Raw genomic sequence first — 16,960 nt, forward strand, 5'->3', positions numbered from 1 at the left:
TACACTCTTTGGTGTTATGTTCAATCTCTAGGGTGTTATTTTAACACCTCAGGGTGTGGTCCTCTATTAACACCAATTGGTGTCAGTTTTAACACCACAGTTTTTACAGTGTCCCCATGCTCACCAGCCTACGCCCTTGGCCTGTACAAGTTCCACAAAAGGTACTCAAGAAAACGGCGACATTGAACAAAGACCTGTCATAAAAAGAAAATTTACAGCTTAACTGTGATTTCACAAAAAAGGGCGGACTGGCCGGTCCCTTTGTCTGGTGTTAAGGTACTTCTGATCAATGAAATAGACATCGAACCACATTAGAAATCAGTTCATCAAAATGTTCATTGACGCATATCCCGGGCTCGCTTCACTTCGTTTCCTCTATGCATATTGGTTTCGACATAATAGGTCCGTGGTTTTCGATTTGGTATATGATCATGGTCCCTGGTATGAGCAGACCATGCAGCAGAACGACTTCGAGGAAATCTTCTCCTTAGGTCTCTCAATCTAGTAAAGAAATATGCTGTCCAAAAGGAGAGCAATGATTTACATCGTGCTTGCTAACACGGTGTTTATATTTTTCTATTTATTCGGGACAACAAGTTTGCATCTGGATAGTCCGCTCCAATCTCGTTCTAAAAAGAAATATGAGACGACTACTGCATTAGATCGCCATGCTACTACTACGCAGAGCATACCAGATAACGTTGATGACAAAGTGAAAGGAAACCCTGCCACGATCCAAAAGCCTTCATCTCGAGAGGCACTTAGTTGGAGAAAAAAAATTCATTGGGAGTCCAAAATAGACCAGCATGACTATCGCATCCTCATTAACCCTCGGAATATATGCAAGCAGTCGGAAAATATAACTTTGCTTATCCTCGTCAAGACAAGAGTGAGTAGCATAGAAGAGAGGAATATAATCAGAGAAACGTATGGTCATGGTATTGTGAAGTATAATGTGTCTGCAACGATTCTATTTCTACTTGGAAGAGAAAGTACATATAATTCAATTGCACAGGTTGATCTCCAGAAGGAGGCTGATCTACACGGAGATATTCTTCAAGAGGACTTCATAGATACCTACTACAATCTAACCATCAAACTAATTATGGGTTTCAAATGGGCATCGATGTCCTGCAGTAATACTTACTTTGTAATGTCAACAGATGATGATTGCATCGTCGACATCGTTAACCTTGCCAATGATCTCGAATCAAACACATCTTCGACGTTTCTTTCGAATTTTGCCCTGGCCGAGCGAGCTATCAACTGGTTTCCGCACCGCGATCCTGGTGATAAGTGGTACACTCCGCGGGAACTTTATTCGGCTGATCGCTGGTTACCCTTTCCTCGGGGATACGGTTATGTAGTTTCCAGAGAGGTGGCCCATCTTCTTTACCAAGCTTCTCAGAAGATTGCTCCACCTGCACCCTGGGATGATGTCTACTGTGGTATACTCTTACATTCGTTGGGGATAGAGATGCAAGATATCATAGTTTGGTTTAAGACCAAGCGTGCACTTGCCAAATTAACAGCACCATTGAAGGTTCAGGACCACTATGTGATTGGGGGAAACGGAAATACAATGAACATGATGAACACATGGACGGCAGTTGAAAAGAGGTACCAGACATAAACATGAGGATATATAAGTATATTATTATGATGATGATTTCCCGCGGGAGTTTCCTGATTCAAGAAATGTAGATGCAACATAGTATCAAACTTTATTGTACCCAGTTGCTGAGTTGAATTCTTTTAGCCGAAATATATGAAAAGCCATTTTCGCAAAATAATAATGTTGACCGAAGTATCAAGCTTATCGACGCGCTGAACACCTCTCTCTCTCTCTTAGCTGATCCCTCCACTATTTGGAGATTCCTAGGGTCCAAGGTAAACAGATATGTTCCATATACGCTGTCATTCTGGTTTAGGAGGTTTGAACCATGTCAGTACGGAATACATCAATTTTGTGGAGGAAAAAGAGAGATAATAGGAGTAAACTATTGTGTAGTTCCTTGGGCAAACAAGAGTGAAATGGTATAAGGGTGGCCTGAGTAAAGTCCAGTGGGTTGGCATTGACATATAGATCGACACATGTTGGGAAGTCCACAAGGCAGTCCTTGACTTTGCCAATAAACACTTGACGGAGATGGTCTAGCTTGGGACACCGTGATGTCATCATCAGCAGTCGCACCTGCTGTGCACCGACAAATACCGCCACCATAGGGCTTTCTTGAATAACCTGTTTTCCAAGGCTCTGGAACAAAGCTAATCTTGTTCACTTCCTGGTTGATTTTATATTCCATCTTGCCTTTCTCTCCCGCAAAGCTGGACATTTACTGGAAAAGCCTATAGAATTTAGATTTTTATTGAGTTTCCACAGTTATTTCGATAAAAAGTGTAACCTTAAAATGGCATATATGAATATCATACATGGGGATAACAAAAGTGAAGGTAGGGGTCTACTGCTTGTCCCCTTACAAATAAATAGGCCTACATTTAAATGTACACATGTACATATAAAGTAAAAACACTAAAAAGCAAATTTGTATAACTATTTTATTATTGTCCTAATCGTCATCTTCGTTTTCAGTATTATCGGCATTTCTGTTATTTATAATCTGTTATTATTGATGGTGTAGGTCTATTATTAATGGAAATTAAGATTTTCCATTGCTTCGCTAAACACATTAAAAGTGAAACGCAGAAAAACGATTTTAACCGCTTAAGAGCTATGATTTGAAAAGTGTATTTTCTTTTGGTAGATAAAATACTTTATCATAGTATTTAGATTTATCATTGTGTGCAGATTGTGTTGAATCCAGTATGCGAATGCATCATTCGATCAGTCACAATTGCTCCTGTTATTCCTGTTATCAGAATGAGTAAGAAAATGTGTTCATTCATGAACAAAGTTGAGTCAGTTTAAACTTTGCTTAACAGTATTTAATCCAAATGGAATGTATTTTGAACGTATACGAGAATGAGATCTAAGACCACGCTTGACTCAACTGTATGCTGAATACAATAGGCACGGAATTTATTTTTCTCCAGTTTAGTGCGTCAAATAGCTTGGCTTTCGATGCTGCGGCTGAGTGATTTTTTTTTGTCACGTAAATGGTCACTTGATTGATGATGCCCATTTGCACTAGTGCCCATTTGTATGATGTGTTTTTGTAAGTCATAAAGGCTGATTTTGACTAACCGATCTAGGGCCGTTTCACATAAGATGGTAACTTTGTCAGCGACAACAATGGTAGCACAGCCTAGCAACCAATATAAACTCAAGGCTTCCATGGTGGTTACTGCAATGGCAAAGTTACCATAGTTGTAAGAGCCAAAAATTTCCCGGTCATATCATGGAACAGGCAATGGTGTCATAAGGCAAAATTTTTGAGGGGGGGTATGGTATATCGGGCTAAAAATAAAAGTGCGAGCGTGCAAAATGTTGACATTTTTACTACAAAAACCCTATTTTGTGATAGATTTTGACATAATGTTAAAGAAAGATATCATATTTCACCCTTCTCTCTTTTTTGTACGCCACGGTGAATAGGATTTTTGTTATGATTGTGCATGCGCATCAGGGCGAAGCTCTATATGCTCGAGGGGCCCAGTATGGCGCGTTTGGCAAGAAGTAGCTTAATATAAGTCCCGAGCGAGCGAGAGAGATAAAAAAAATCCCCTTTTCACATGAGAATCTAACATGAAGATAGACGTGATATTCAGAAAAAATATATTACACTTTTCCTTTGTTTTTCTTTCTTTCCTCCTTTTTTGTTGTTGCTTGGATGGAGAACTTTTGTGGGCCATTGTCCAAACTCACCCATACAACAGTGCTATGTGGGTGTGGTCCTGGGCGGAGCCCCGAAAGCTCTTGATATTAAAGCCATTTTTAAACCTTACAGATGGCCACTAATTTTTAATCAAATTGCGTGTATACAGTGCGTCCCACAAAAAACGAAAGCGAGATTTAGCGATGATTTATTATAACTTAATCATAAATACAATAGACAAATGTCCTACCAACGTAAAGCTTAGAATCTCCTCTTTCATCTGATACTATCCTCATTCACGCATGAGTGAGCTAAAATAATTCGAAGAAAGGATGCCAAAAACTCATTTGGCGGGGCGTATCTGAATTTCAAAAAGAAAGTCACATGACTAAAAAGTTCAATATCTGCTCTTTTATTTGATACCTTAATCACAGAAAATGGTCAAGAAATAAGAAAGTTCTGGTTATTTGAAACAAGGCTTGATTTTCAATAGTTTCATGAAATGAAGAGGTTTTACAGGCTAGCGTCCAGACTCACTCGACGCTCCGTTTTGTTGACGATCAGCCGTGCATTAAGCCTTTTGTTAACCATGCGATAGCTTCTGTGGGAAACCGATGAAAACACGTTTATTTAATGAAATTATGGAAATACAAGCATTGTTTCGAGGGAACATAACTGTTTTACTTCTTGACCATTTTCTGTGATTAAGGTATCAAATAAAAGAGCAGATATTGAACTTTTTAGCCATGTGACTTTCTTTTTGAAATTCAGATACGCCCGGCCAAAGAGTTTTTGGCATCCTTTCTTCGAATTGTTTTTGCTCACTCATGCGTGAATGAGGAATAATCTAATTAGTATCAGATGAAAGAGGAGATTCTAAGCTTTACGTTAGTAGGTCATTTTTCTATTGTATTTATGATTAAGTTATAATAAATCATCGCTAAATCTCGGTTTCGTTTTTTTTCTGGGACGCACTGTATAGCTTTCACACATCACATAAATTGAATGCAGTTGTGTACCGTAATCATCCCAATTGTGGCGGCACACCATAGCAAATGTGGAAAAAAAATTGTAAAAAGTCGCCAGCGAGCGAAGCGAGCCAGAAAGAAAAATGGCCTTTTGAAATGAAATTTCAATTATGTGATAGATTTTACATCATAGCAAATATCATGTCATAATAACTTACAGGTCTCTTTACAGAGTTTTTTGTGTTACAACCATGAAGGAATGGTGAATAATTTGATTTTAGGTTGTACTTTTTTTCAATTAGACATATGTATTATGTATGTATAAACATGCAAGAGAAAAGAATGTATATCAGATATTTTGAGAACAAATTGAATTGATTTAGAATTTATTTATGACTGTTGTTTTACTTCATTTTTGTTAAGAATTGTCAAATGTATGGATGTGTTGATCACAATATTTGTACGTTCAAATCATACTTTGTAATTACGGGTAACTTGATTTGATATCGCTTTTTGATTTATGATCATGAATGTTATATTTTACTATGTTCAATTTTGTTTTATGAGAGAAAAGAATAAAAGATTACTACAAAAAAAGCCCGGTAGTTTTATTTTGTCCCTTTTCTTTATCTTCCAAGTTAGATTTTGGCTCATTCCATTCTACTTTCATTTCCCGCTTTTGTTTGCCTTTTTGTCATTCTTAATTTATTTCCCTGTCTTACTAATCATGCTAATGTATTTGTATATCGGGGAGAATTGTTCGTTCTCACTTGTTATTCTTTCCTTCCTTTTCCCCTTTTTTATGTTTTTCTTGTTGTTTTTTCCCTTTCATTCTCCCCCCTTTTTTCCCGTTTTTTCCCCGGTGAACTCCGCTGGGGGGCAGCTTGCCCCCCCCCCTGCCCCCGCCTGTTACGCCACTGCCGTAATCCCATCGAGGTGTAAGTTAGCTCTTATGCGAGAGTCCTTGTCTGTTGTACACCCATGTAATCTTTGCGTGCACCCCATTAGTCTCGCTGATAGACGTATGGTATAGATAAAGTTGATTTGTGATCGAATTATTTGACTGATGGATATGTATGTATTTTTTTTTTTTTTTTATTGACTTGACTTCAAATAAAACGAAGAACGTACGTGGGCACTATTAGGGGTACTCGTATAAGGACAAGCCTGTGCACCCCTAATATGGGTGTAAAATTGAACCCGAATTTATTGGTGTGTGCATTACGCACATTTAAAGAAGTGAGTTTGTATTGACTACATGTATATGCTACATGATATTCGATCTTTTCACCAGTTATATCAACTTGCTAAGAATATATTTATTCCCACAAAGTTCATCATGATTCAGAACCAAAGGCCGTAACAATAAAGAAAGTTGATACCCCCCCAAAAAAAAAATAATAATAATAATCAACGATTCGTGTAAACGGGACAAAGGCAAGCTAGGGTAATTGTTTCACATGGGAAAAATTATTCAGAAGAAATAAACCAACTTTTGATAATATTTTTTTGTTTATTTATTTTATTACTGCATTCAAAATAATACAATACATAACATCAAAGTGTTTACATATAATAATAAAAATAAATAATCATGATAATAATAATGATTAATAATAATGTGGGTGCGTAGTGGTCTAGTGGTTCTGACTCTCGCCTTTCAAACAGAGGGTCGTGGGTTCGATCCTAGCAGTGTTTTCCTTCAGCCAGAAATTTATCCATTTTATGCTGCACTCGACCCAGGTGAGGTAAATGGGTACCGGCAGGAAATAATTCCTCAAAAGCTGTGCGCACCAGAATCGGTATACTAGCTTAGCCGGGGTAATATAGGAGCGCCTTGAGCACCTAGCAAGGTGGATACGTGCGCTATACAAATCCTATATTATTATTATTATTGATTATTAAAACAGGTGGCCCTCCAATGTTTGCCCAACATGCCTAAGCAGGTTTCAAGGTAATAAATTTTCGATCAATTGCCTTAGTTTATACCCTTAAACCGATCTCCCTAATCAGTTACCTCCAAAGAACTTTTTTCAGATCATGTCACAGCGATTGGCATGAATCATAACACAATGGGAAACTTATGCATTAGACCCCTAAAACAATGATTAATCACTGTTTGAGGCACAGGCTTATATTGCTTATCCTCCAAAATGTCTGCTTCTGAGAACGCTTTGTAGGGGAGATGCACAGACGATTAGAAGGCGACAGGTTGTTCTTGAATGTGAAATGTGTTTTGAGCCAAGGTCAGGGAACCTGCTGATGCAAGTATGCATGACAGGTATCGGGTGTACGTTACTTGATCAGGGGCCCGTTGCCACAAGAGTTGCGATTGAACGTGATTCCAAAAATCAAACGCAATCAGGGGCCCGTTTCATAAAGAGTTACAACTGTTGTAACTTCGCCATTATGGCAACTACCTCGATGCTGATTGGCTGCTGAGCCTTGTTACCATGGTAGTTGCCATAATGGCAAAGTACAACAGATGCAAGTCCTTTATGAAACGGGCCCCTGATTTTCAGCTTGATATTTTGACTTGCGTTTAAACGCGACCCTTTCTGCACCTCGCACCTGCTCTACAAGTTTCGAGAGAAGATTGAGGTAACGAACATCTGAACAATGCACTTCTTCACCATCTTATGATGATGGGCCATAATTTAGATCTTGCTTCAATTACCAACATGTCAGAAAAAGAGGCTAAAATCCACCGCCCGTTCCATGTCGGTATGAGGGGTCTGCACCGTCCACTGCAGTTAGTTTTTAATGAATCTCTAAATTTTCTTCGCGCCAAACTCATTTTTGGCGCCGTTCCGCGCCACCACGCACGCCACTAGGCACCTTTTTTGGCGACAGTAGGCGCCACAGCCACTTTGCATTTGCGCGGACTGGCGCAAACTGGCGACAGCCCAATGGACTCCTAGCATTAAATCACTCCGATGTGGGTTGTAGTGGGGAGGAAGAAAGTACCTACGAATGTGGGGGAGGATCAGACTGTACTACACCTTTTAGTCTGCCCCCTCCTTGCATATCTATATATGCACTGTCAAAGATCTGTAGTCTTTCATCATCACATCCATATCTTATCTTGTACCTTCCACACGACAGTGTGTAGTGGGAAGAAGAACTCAAATGTGACCATACTGCATAATGTTAGTTTATATAAGTATTTTCAGACTTGTAAATTAAGGTAGTAAAGAGTAATCGTCTTCTTGGAAAACCACTTTGGCCCTTATTTCTGACCTTAGGTATAGATTAAAATCCGACGTACCCACTTAAAGTGAGGGGATGTATCCACTGCAGACCACGACATGCACAGTACAATGACGTGCCCAATATCGACTCAATCCATGATGTGTCCACATGAATACAACTTTGAATCGGGGCTTTGTCCATAGGGAAAATAAAGGATATTATGACTGAATGCTTTTAAATTGAATAAAAACTCACCCCCATAATAGGAAGGGGCTGGGGCATGATTTCTATTTCCCTTCTATTTCCTTTACCCCTTTTCAGAATAAAGTGGGTGACATATTGGCAATGTTCTTACAGTTTTGAGCCAGGGGGTTTATGGATTTCCAATCAATATGCCATGTTTCAATCCGATTCTTCTCTCAAAATAGAGACAGCGGACGATTTAAACTACCGATTTCGAGGAATAGAAAATTGCTCTTACGTCACGACGTACTTAGGAATGTATTTCTTCAATTTTCGAGGCATATATACATCAGTAGTTTTATGGCACGAAAGTCGGTTCCTCCCATAAGTAAAATGTGATGGTAATTTGTAAATTTAATATAATATTGCTAGAATGTGATCTTAAGTGTTGGTATAGACATCGGAATATCACTTTGAAATGAGAAACAGAACTAATATTCACTTCGAATAGTATATGCAACTTTTTGAGTTTCTTAGATTGCTTTTTAATCCCTATCCTTCAACCTAAATACTCAAAATGTTCAATAATCGTTTAAAATTTTAATCTAAAATTTTCGACGTAGGATATCATTAAAGTATGGTTAATGATTAGAAGCGACGAATAATTTATATTCAAGAAAGAAATATTACTTTTTTGCATTCCATTATTGCCCTTGGAAATGTCACTAATCCTCTTTAGTAACTCGAGTTGATTCAAGATGAAGTTAAGCCTGACGATGACCTGGCTTTAATAAAAGCTGTAAAATAAGAGGATATAATCGGAAGGTTTCATTAAAAAAAGTCAAAGAATAAAGGAGCTATAAATTTTCAAAGCGTCTATATTGTGACGTCACAGATGTGCAGCTCCTCAATGTTTCATGTGATATAATTTTGGTCAAATGCCAATCAATGAAATTGATTTTAATTGTACTGTTGACATGTTGATATATAATTAGACCCATCATTTTGTATTGTATTTATTTTCCGTCAATTAAAAATAATAACAACGATAGATATATTTACAATTACAAAGAAATGATCATTAAAAAGACGGAGGGATTGCCCTACTCAGCGTTGATAACATATCAACGCTGTTTTACAGAGGGGTCCCTTACATAGATATACATGTAAATATAATACAGGAAAAGAAAAACTTATTTGACTTACGATAAAGACGTTGACAAAATGTGAAAAAGTAAGAAAAAACATATTTACAATATATATATACAAGATAACAAAGTAAGAATGAGGGATCTGAACTAAGAATTACAAGAAGTCTGGAAAAATGTTTTTAAAACCTTTTTTGAATGCACCGATATTTTCCAATAATTTCATGTGATGGGGAAGAGCATTATAATGAGATGCACCTCTGTATTGGATAGTGCGACGAGAGTATTCTGTTTTGGGTTTGGGTAAAGCAAAGTTATGAGAATTACGTAGTGAGTAATGATGCGAAGATGGTTGAAACATATCGGACATGATTGGAGACAACATGTCATTGACTGATTTATAAACAAATATGTTAAGATTTTTCTTACGTCTAGATTCAAGAGAAGACCATTTTAAACTGAATGAATTTGTAAATTAGAGACACTAGCGTACCTAAGGGGGGGCAGAGGGGGCAGACTACCCCCTGACGAGTCACAACTCATGCAGGGGACGTACCCCTGCCCCCCCCCCCCCCCCCCACTGACGAGTCACAACTGATCCAACTGAAACCGGCGTGTGCCCCCTCTTTTGAACTTGAAGACCCTTTTTTTTTTGCTTGTCAATTTTTTTTCTGGTACGAAATCCTTTATTTGTGGTTGAAGACCTTTTTTTTTTTTGCTTGTCAAATTTTTTCGCGGACGAAATATCCTCCAAAAAATTTGCCCCCCTTTTGGAAAATCCTGGGTACGCCGCTGATTAGAGATATGATCATATGGGTTGACTTTCATTATTATTCTGCTTGCACGATAATTCTGGAGGATTTGCTATTGTTTGGTAAGTTTTTTTATTAGAGGAATCAATTAAAATATCCGCATAGTCGAAAAGGGGCAAAATTTAGGTTTGTCTCATTAATAAAATAGCGGAGTCTACCCAAATATTTGACTAACTTACCGACCTTTCTACATATGTTTTCAATATGGACATCCCACTTCAGTTTATTGTCAATTACAAATCCGAGATATTTAACATTAGTAGACTGTTGTATTGCAATAGTATTGATAATTACATTTAAAACATTACATTTACTTAACATATGTCTCGAGCCTATTAGTAAAGATACAATTTTATCAAGATTTAACGTCAACTTATTATTGCACATCCATTTATAAATTAACGACAAATCATAATTTAGCTTATTTTCGACACTTTTAACATTAAGATCAAAAAAATAAATGACAGTATCGTCCGCATAGAGTTGAACAGAAGAAAAATGTAAAAAAAATAATTTCATGACCCCTTCTCTAAGAAAATGTTCTACATTCATCGTGCCTCATTCCAAAATTTGAATTTACGGATTTTATATTACATGACAAAGGGAGCTGCTCGGATATGGTCACAAATTAACTTCACGAAAACTTAGATAAATCTCTTGTTCTTTGAGGGCTTTCATCAATCCTTCTCCGATATTTTTTTTCATCTTTTTCGTTTTTTATGAAGACTAAATTACCGTCGTTGTGAACTTCCCTTTTAACCACGTCCACCCGAAGTACGTAAATGGACGTGATGGGAGAAGAATGAGTTTCTGACGTGTGAACTTCAAATATGGACACGATATCGACACACTGAAGGACTGTCTACACAGGGGCGCTGCCAGGTTGTTTTGATAGGGGGTTAACCTAAATCCAACTTCATGTTTTCTAAATGAAATAACAGAGGTAATTATAATAATATTTGTAATGATAATAATAATAATAATGATGATGATGATCATGATGATAATGACTATATATTTATTATTATTGTTCTTATATTATTATCATTATAAATACTACTGTTATTAGTCATATTATGATCTGTGTTCGCTTTACAAATTTATTATTTGTAATAAATTGAATGAACTATTAATTTCATTTTCATTGAATATTAATATTCTACATTGTACTATCCAAATAACTTTGCCAGATTCAAGCCTCTTTTCGGATGCTCTTCTATCTTCCCTTTTCTCCATCCTTCTTTTTCATTTCTTCTATTTCCCTTTTTTCTCATTATTTAAAAAATCATTGGGCTTGCCCCCCCCCCCTCCCCTCCAATGTAGCGCCGCCCCCCTTGTCCCAACGAAGAAATCACCAAGAGAAGCCGTGAAAGTTCAAGGGACCCCTAGCGAGCCGATCATTATAGATTCCTGTCTTGTCCCGATGAAATTTGCGGGCTGTCTTCGTAGAAGACATGTCACTCGCAAATATCAGGGACGAAAAATCGTTGGGATATGGTGATTTTCCCTCTTTCGCACGTTTAAAGGGGAACATTTCTTGAGAAAGATATGAGAGGAAAGAAAAGTTCGTAAACCTGATGATTTAGATACATAATCAGGTAGTAAACTGGATTTTATAATTGCTAAAAACAAACCCCAACGAAAATGGCATGAACAAAACTTAGCATTTTTATTTTACTGTGAACAGTAATTTGCATACATAATTCTCACATAAATTATATTTTTTTTTTTGTCAATGATTGAACGATTTAACACACTCTATTCACATGTTAATATAATGTATGATATTAATTCAACAACTATGAATACCCGATCTGTTGTACAAATAGTTTTTGCATCTGACCCTCATTAATGTTAAAACATGAAAGTATTTTTCAGTCTATCATTTTTTTTTTCTCAAACAAAATTAATGCGGTTTCCGAGAAGAAATTGTATAAATAATCCATTTGAAAATTGAATTGATTCGAATGGTGCGTAGATGATAATTCTTAGTTATTAATAATGTGTTATCGCGTTGAGCAGATGACAACATTTATTTCATCATGTAAAATGTCACATACCATTTGTTGACGTTAATGAAGAATGCTGGAGAAGATTTGGTCTTTATTTTCTCCTTTGTCGCAGGAAATGATTCCTAGTACTGTTACGATACTGCGACAAATAACAATGAAAATTTAGTTTTAACTTTGATTTCCTTTTTTTTATATTACAGAAAATAGATCAATCATACACTAAACAAAACAAACATAACGATCTTACATCTCTTGAAGTGTCAGTTCTGATTAGTCCAATTGTATATATTCCAAATGATATGTATATATCCAGGTTGGCTGGCAAAGTTTCCTTAAATTAATGTCCACAATGCTGGCGATGAATTCAAAGTCAAATTTCAAATTCAAATTCAATTCAAATTCAATTCAATCAAAAAAAGGTAAGCATCAATTATGAATACTGGTCAGACACCAAATGAAAGGGAGAAATACAAAAATATACCATTAATGATTTGCATTACTGATTTACATTGCAACGCTGTCCAAAGTGAATGAAGCAAGTAGGAGTTTGATTCATTGATGAAAGGAAAAACTATAGAAAAGAAGAAAGAAGCAAAAGAGAGCAAAAAAGATAGAAAAAGAGAAAAAAGGGGGAGAGAGAGACGGGGAAAAAGACAAATACATCACGTCCAGTAAGGGAATATTGCACAACAGTTACATGAAAATGTTAAATACAATCATGAAATATGTACAATACATGTGAGAGATACAATGTAGCTGTTTTAAAAATTACATTTGAATACATGTGAGCAAACATTAAAATGTTGAAACACGATGAATAATAAGAGTCACTGTAACAAGATGAAATGTCTGTGAAGACGATGTTGATGATGATTAACAGTCAATTTCAGCAATCCATGGGTTGAAAAGCGTTCATTAAAACAGGTTGATGATCTCGATGAGAACTGAGAATCCTCTCTCAAAGTAACTGCAATCAGTTCATTGATGGCGTGCAAATGATTCCACAGAAAATAAATGTTGTATTCCAGCTGAAAATAAACTATGCTCTGACAACTCTGAGTTCTGATCTGATATGATGTCAAAACTGCCAGCTTATATATATAAATTTCCACTATTCTGGAAGCTTCTAGTATTGTCTTTAAAAAGAACATTATCCTTCTTTCTAGAATAGTCCACTTCTAGAAGACTCTTGAATGTCCTCGGTGAAATTAACAATGTAAACTACATAGGTAATCCTATTGTCTTTTTCCACTACCACTAGGGGTCTCTATTGTGTAGCAGTCTCTATTGTTTATCTTTGTACATTCCATAAATATAATATAGTGCCTAACAAAGCTTAACTGAGACATTCTGGAATATTCTTAATCATTATATGCTAACAATATCCTTAAAGAGGAAATAACTAAATAAATGAATGTAATTGCACTTACAATTCTTATATATAACAGTGCACTGAACAATCCTCAAATGCATTGAATAAAATCAAATCATTGAGTGAAGACGACTCCAAATAAATTTACTGATAAAGAGAATATTCTTTATATTTGAATAATTTAATTGTCAAGTGTACGTGTATCATACAACTATGAAAAAAATAGTAATCATTCCAATGTTTCTTTATAAGACAGTGACTTGCGATTAGTAGTGGAATTACCGATTTTTTTCGAAAAAACTGAAATCAAATAATTTTAAAAAACGTTATGGTATATTGAGTTTAATATCCATGGCCTATATTTCAAGTCTGATTAACGTAATCATTGAAAGGCTCATTACTTTAAAACAATAATTCCTTCTCTTACACAATATGCAAATTATTCCCAGAGCTGTGTTTCTAAGGAGATAAATACCATTAGAGTCCAGGAAATTACTCTCATAAGTATTTTATGGCCTCAAGGCCTATTATCTAGAACAACAGATCTATCGCAAGAGCTAAAACCATGACAACCAAAGCTCGGAATTTACACAAATCTCCCATTTTCATTTGTTTTTCTCGTCGACTCTGAATAACGTAAGTGAATTCTTAGCAAGATTGCTTTCAAGAAATCTTAATTCAGACCTTAATGTGTTGCCATGAATATGCGGGGGAAAAGGAAATGGTATTCTGTATCTGATACAGAATAGAATAAACAAAGGCTTATCATATTTGTATTTTAGTCGAAAGCATAAACTTTTATTTCATCTTTTATACAACATTTATTTTATTTGAACTTGATCTATATCGAACAAGACTCTTGATAAAGCCTATGGGTGAAAATTTGTAAATATTATTTGTTTACGGAGAATTTTCATTTGATTTTGAGTGTGTGTGTGGGTGCGTGTGCGCATGTGTATAGATATATGTGTAGGTGTGTACATATATATCCTTAACTCTCGCCTGTACAAGTCAAAAAGCAAATACTCGATGAAACCACACTAGCCCATATCCGTAGCACACACACACACACACACAGCATTAAATGGGCAAATCCACATTATCTGTTCATCAAGGAAAGAAATGAAATTAATTACACGCTCAGGTGATATGAACATATATGAACAGGTAAGGTGCAAAGGGGTTAAAAATAGTGGAAACCTTTAACGATAAATATTTGTTCTTCTTTTATAGTAATAATACCTTGCCGTGCAATATATACATTTTACCTTACCTTACACCTTATTTTGTTTTTATGTACTTGACCTACTTTTAGCAAGTATTAATTTTCAAAATCAATATATTATCAATTCTTAGGATTGGTCATTTCTAGCAATTTGTATTCTCTGCAATTTTAATTAATAAATTAAATTAGGTTTTAATATTCAATTTATTTAATGTCCTCAAAATTTGTATATCATGCTAATGTCTTTCTCATGTTTCCTTTAATATTTAAAATGATGTTTGACAATTCGTGAAAGAATGCCAAATTCAGCCTTTTTGGATACTTTCGTATGCAATGCAGTCTTGACTCTTGAAATAAATACCATTATCATATTGAATCCATCAAGCACAACCCACAGAGCACACCCACCCACTCACTCGTTGAATACACCCAATTAACTGGCATCCTCATACACAACAAGATCCACACACACTAACATGTACACCCCCACCCACGTAAACTCTTTCATACCCACACACCCTCAAACGCCGACATACCTTCTGCTATACAGTGCGTCCCACAAAAAACGAAACCGAGATTTATCGATGATTTATCATAACTAAATCACAAATACAATAGACAAATGACCTACCATTGTAAAGCCTAGAATCTCTTCTTTCATCTGAAATTACTTAGATATTTCACGCACGAGTGAGCAAGAACAATTTGAAGAGGGGATACCAAAAAGTCATTTGGCGGGCTGTATCTGGGTTTCAAAAAGAAAACCACATTTTCAAAAAGTTCAATATCTGCTCTTTAATTTGATACCTCAATTACAGAAAATGGTCAAGAAATAACAAAGTTCTTGTTATTTGAAATAGGGCTAATAATTTCATTAACTGAAGAGGTTTTTAATACAGGCTAGCGTTCAAACTCACTCGACACTCCGGTTTGTTGACGATCCGCCATGCATTATATCTTTTGTTAACCATGCGATAGCGTCTGTGGGAAACCGGTGAAAACACGTTTAATAATGAAATTATGGAAATACAAGCATTGTTTCGAGGAACATAACTTTTTTACTTCTTGACCATTTTTGTGATTAAGGTATCAACTAAAAGAGCAGATATTGAACTTTTTAGGCATGTGATTTTCTTTTTAAAATTCAGATATCCCCCGCCAAATGATTTTTTTGGTATTCTTTCTTCAAATTCTTTTTGCTCACTCATGCATGAATGAGGAATAATCTATGTAATATCAGATGAAAGAGGAGATTCTAATCTTTACATTTGTAGGTCATTTGTCTATTGTATTTGTGATTAAGTTATGATAAATCATCGCTTAATCTCGGTTTCGTTTATTCTGGGACGCACTGTATACATATATATGTATATATGTATATATATATATATATATATATATATATATATATATATGTGTGTGTGTGTGTGAGGGTGTGTGTGTGTATATATATATATATATATATATATAGTGTGAAAGAAATGGATGAAGAGAACAATGGTATATATATATATATATATATATATCCTTAATTCTCTCCTGTACAAGTCAAATAGCAAATACTTGAGGACATTCACACTCGCCCACATCTCTAACACACGTAGTCACAAAGCGTTGTCTGAACACACTCACATTATCTATTCTTCCGTCACGCACAACCCAGTGAGCACACCCACTCATTCACGCGTTGGAGATCCAAATTATATCGAACGAGATCCACACACACACGCACTACGCACACTCTCTCACACCAAATAACACACACACACAAAATACATAAGTCGTTGATCAAAAACCGCACCTATATTTTCGTTGTTTTGTGTATTGTTTTTTTTCTCCTTTAATGTGCCAAAGGCATTCCAAGCATCGTCCTTTTACAGGACCAATGTGTATCTGATTTTTTCTGATTCACATTCAACCTCGTCCCTTCCCCCAGTTGTTCCAAGATCATAACCCCAACTCTCTCTATCTCCCTTATTTATTTTTATATACAGTTTCTATCTCACTCCCAATTTGAATGATACTTTTACCAAAATAAGGTAATTGAACACCTGATCATTCTCCCGTGTTCTTCCCCACAATTTCAGTGTAGATATCGTCAAGGTATGGAGAATTAGAAGAAACGGAACTCAGAAAAAATAGAGAACCGATTTGAGTGTATCGATCTCGGCCTTATTGTCTGTTATGAAATCTTGGAGAAAAAACTACTCCAGACGAGGAGACGTAGCGCCCACGGCCGGAGGGGTTTTTACTGAGTTAATTGTACCGCGTT

General features: G+C 36.0%; 1 protein-coding gene across 1 annotated transcript; it reads left to right on the top strand.

Annotated features, from left to right (window-relative positions):
- Nucleotides 1-387: 387 nt before the first annotated feature.
- LOC129274477 (beta-1,3-galactosyltransferase 5-like) lies at nt 388-3,723 on the top strand. Its single transcript, XM_054911282.2, has one exon. The coding sequence runs from the start codon at nt 515-517 to the stop codon at nt 1,631-1,633; it is 1,119 nt and encodes a 372-aa protein (XP_054767257.2). The 5' UTR covers nt 388-514; the 3' UTR covers nt 1,634-3,723.
- Nucleotides 3,724-16,960: the final 13,237 nt, after the last annotated feature.

The sequence above is a fragment of the Lytechinus pictus genome, chromosome 13 (genome assembly GCF_037042905.1).
Source record: "Lytechinus pictus isolate F3 Inbred chromosome 13, Lp3.0, whole genome shotgun sequence".
Classification (NCBI taxonomy): domain Eukaryota; kingdom Metazoa; phylum Echinodermata; class Echinoidea; order Temnopleuroida; family Toxopneustidae; genus Lytechinus; species Lytechinus pictus.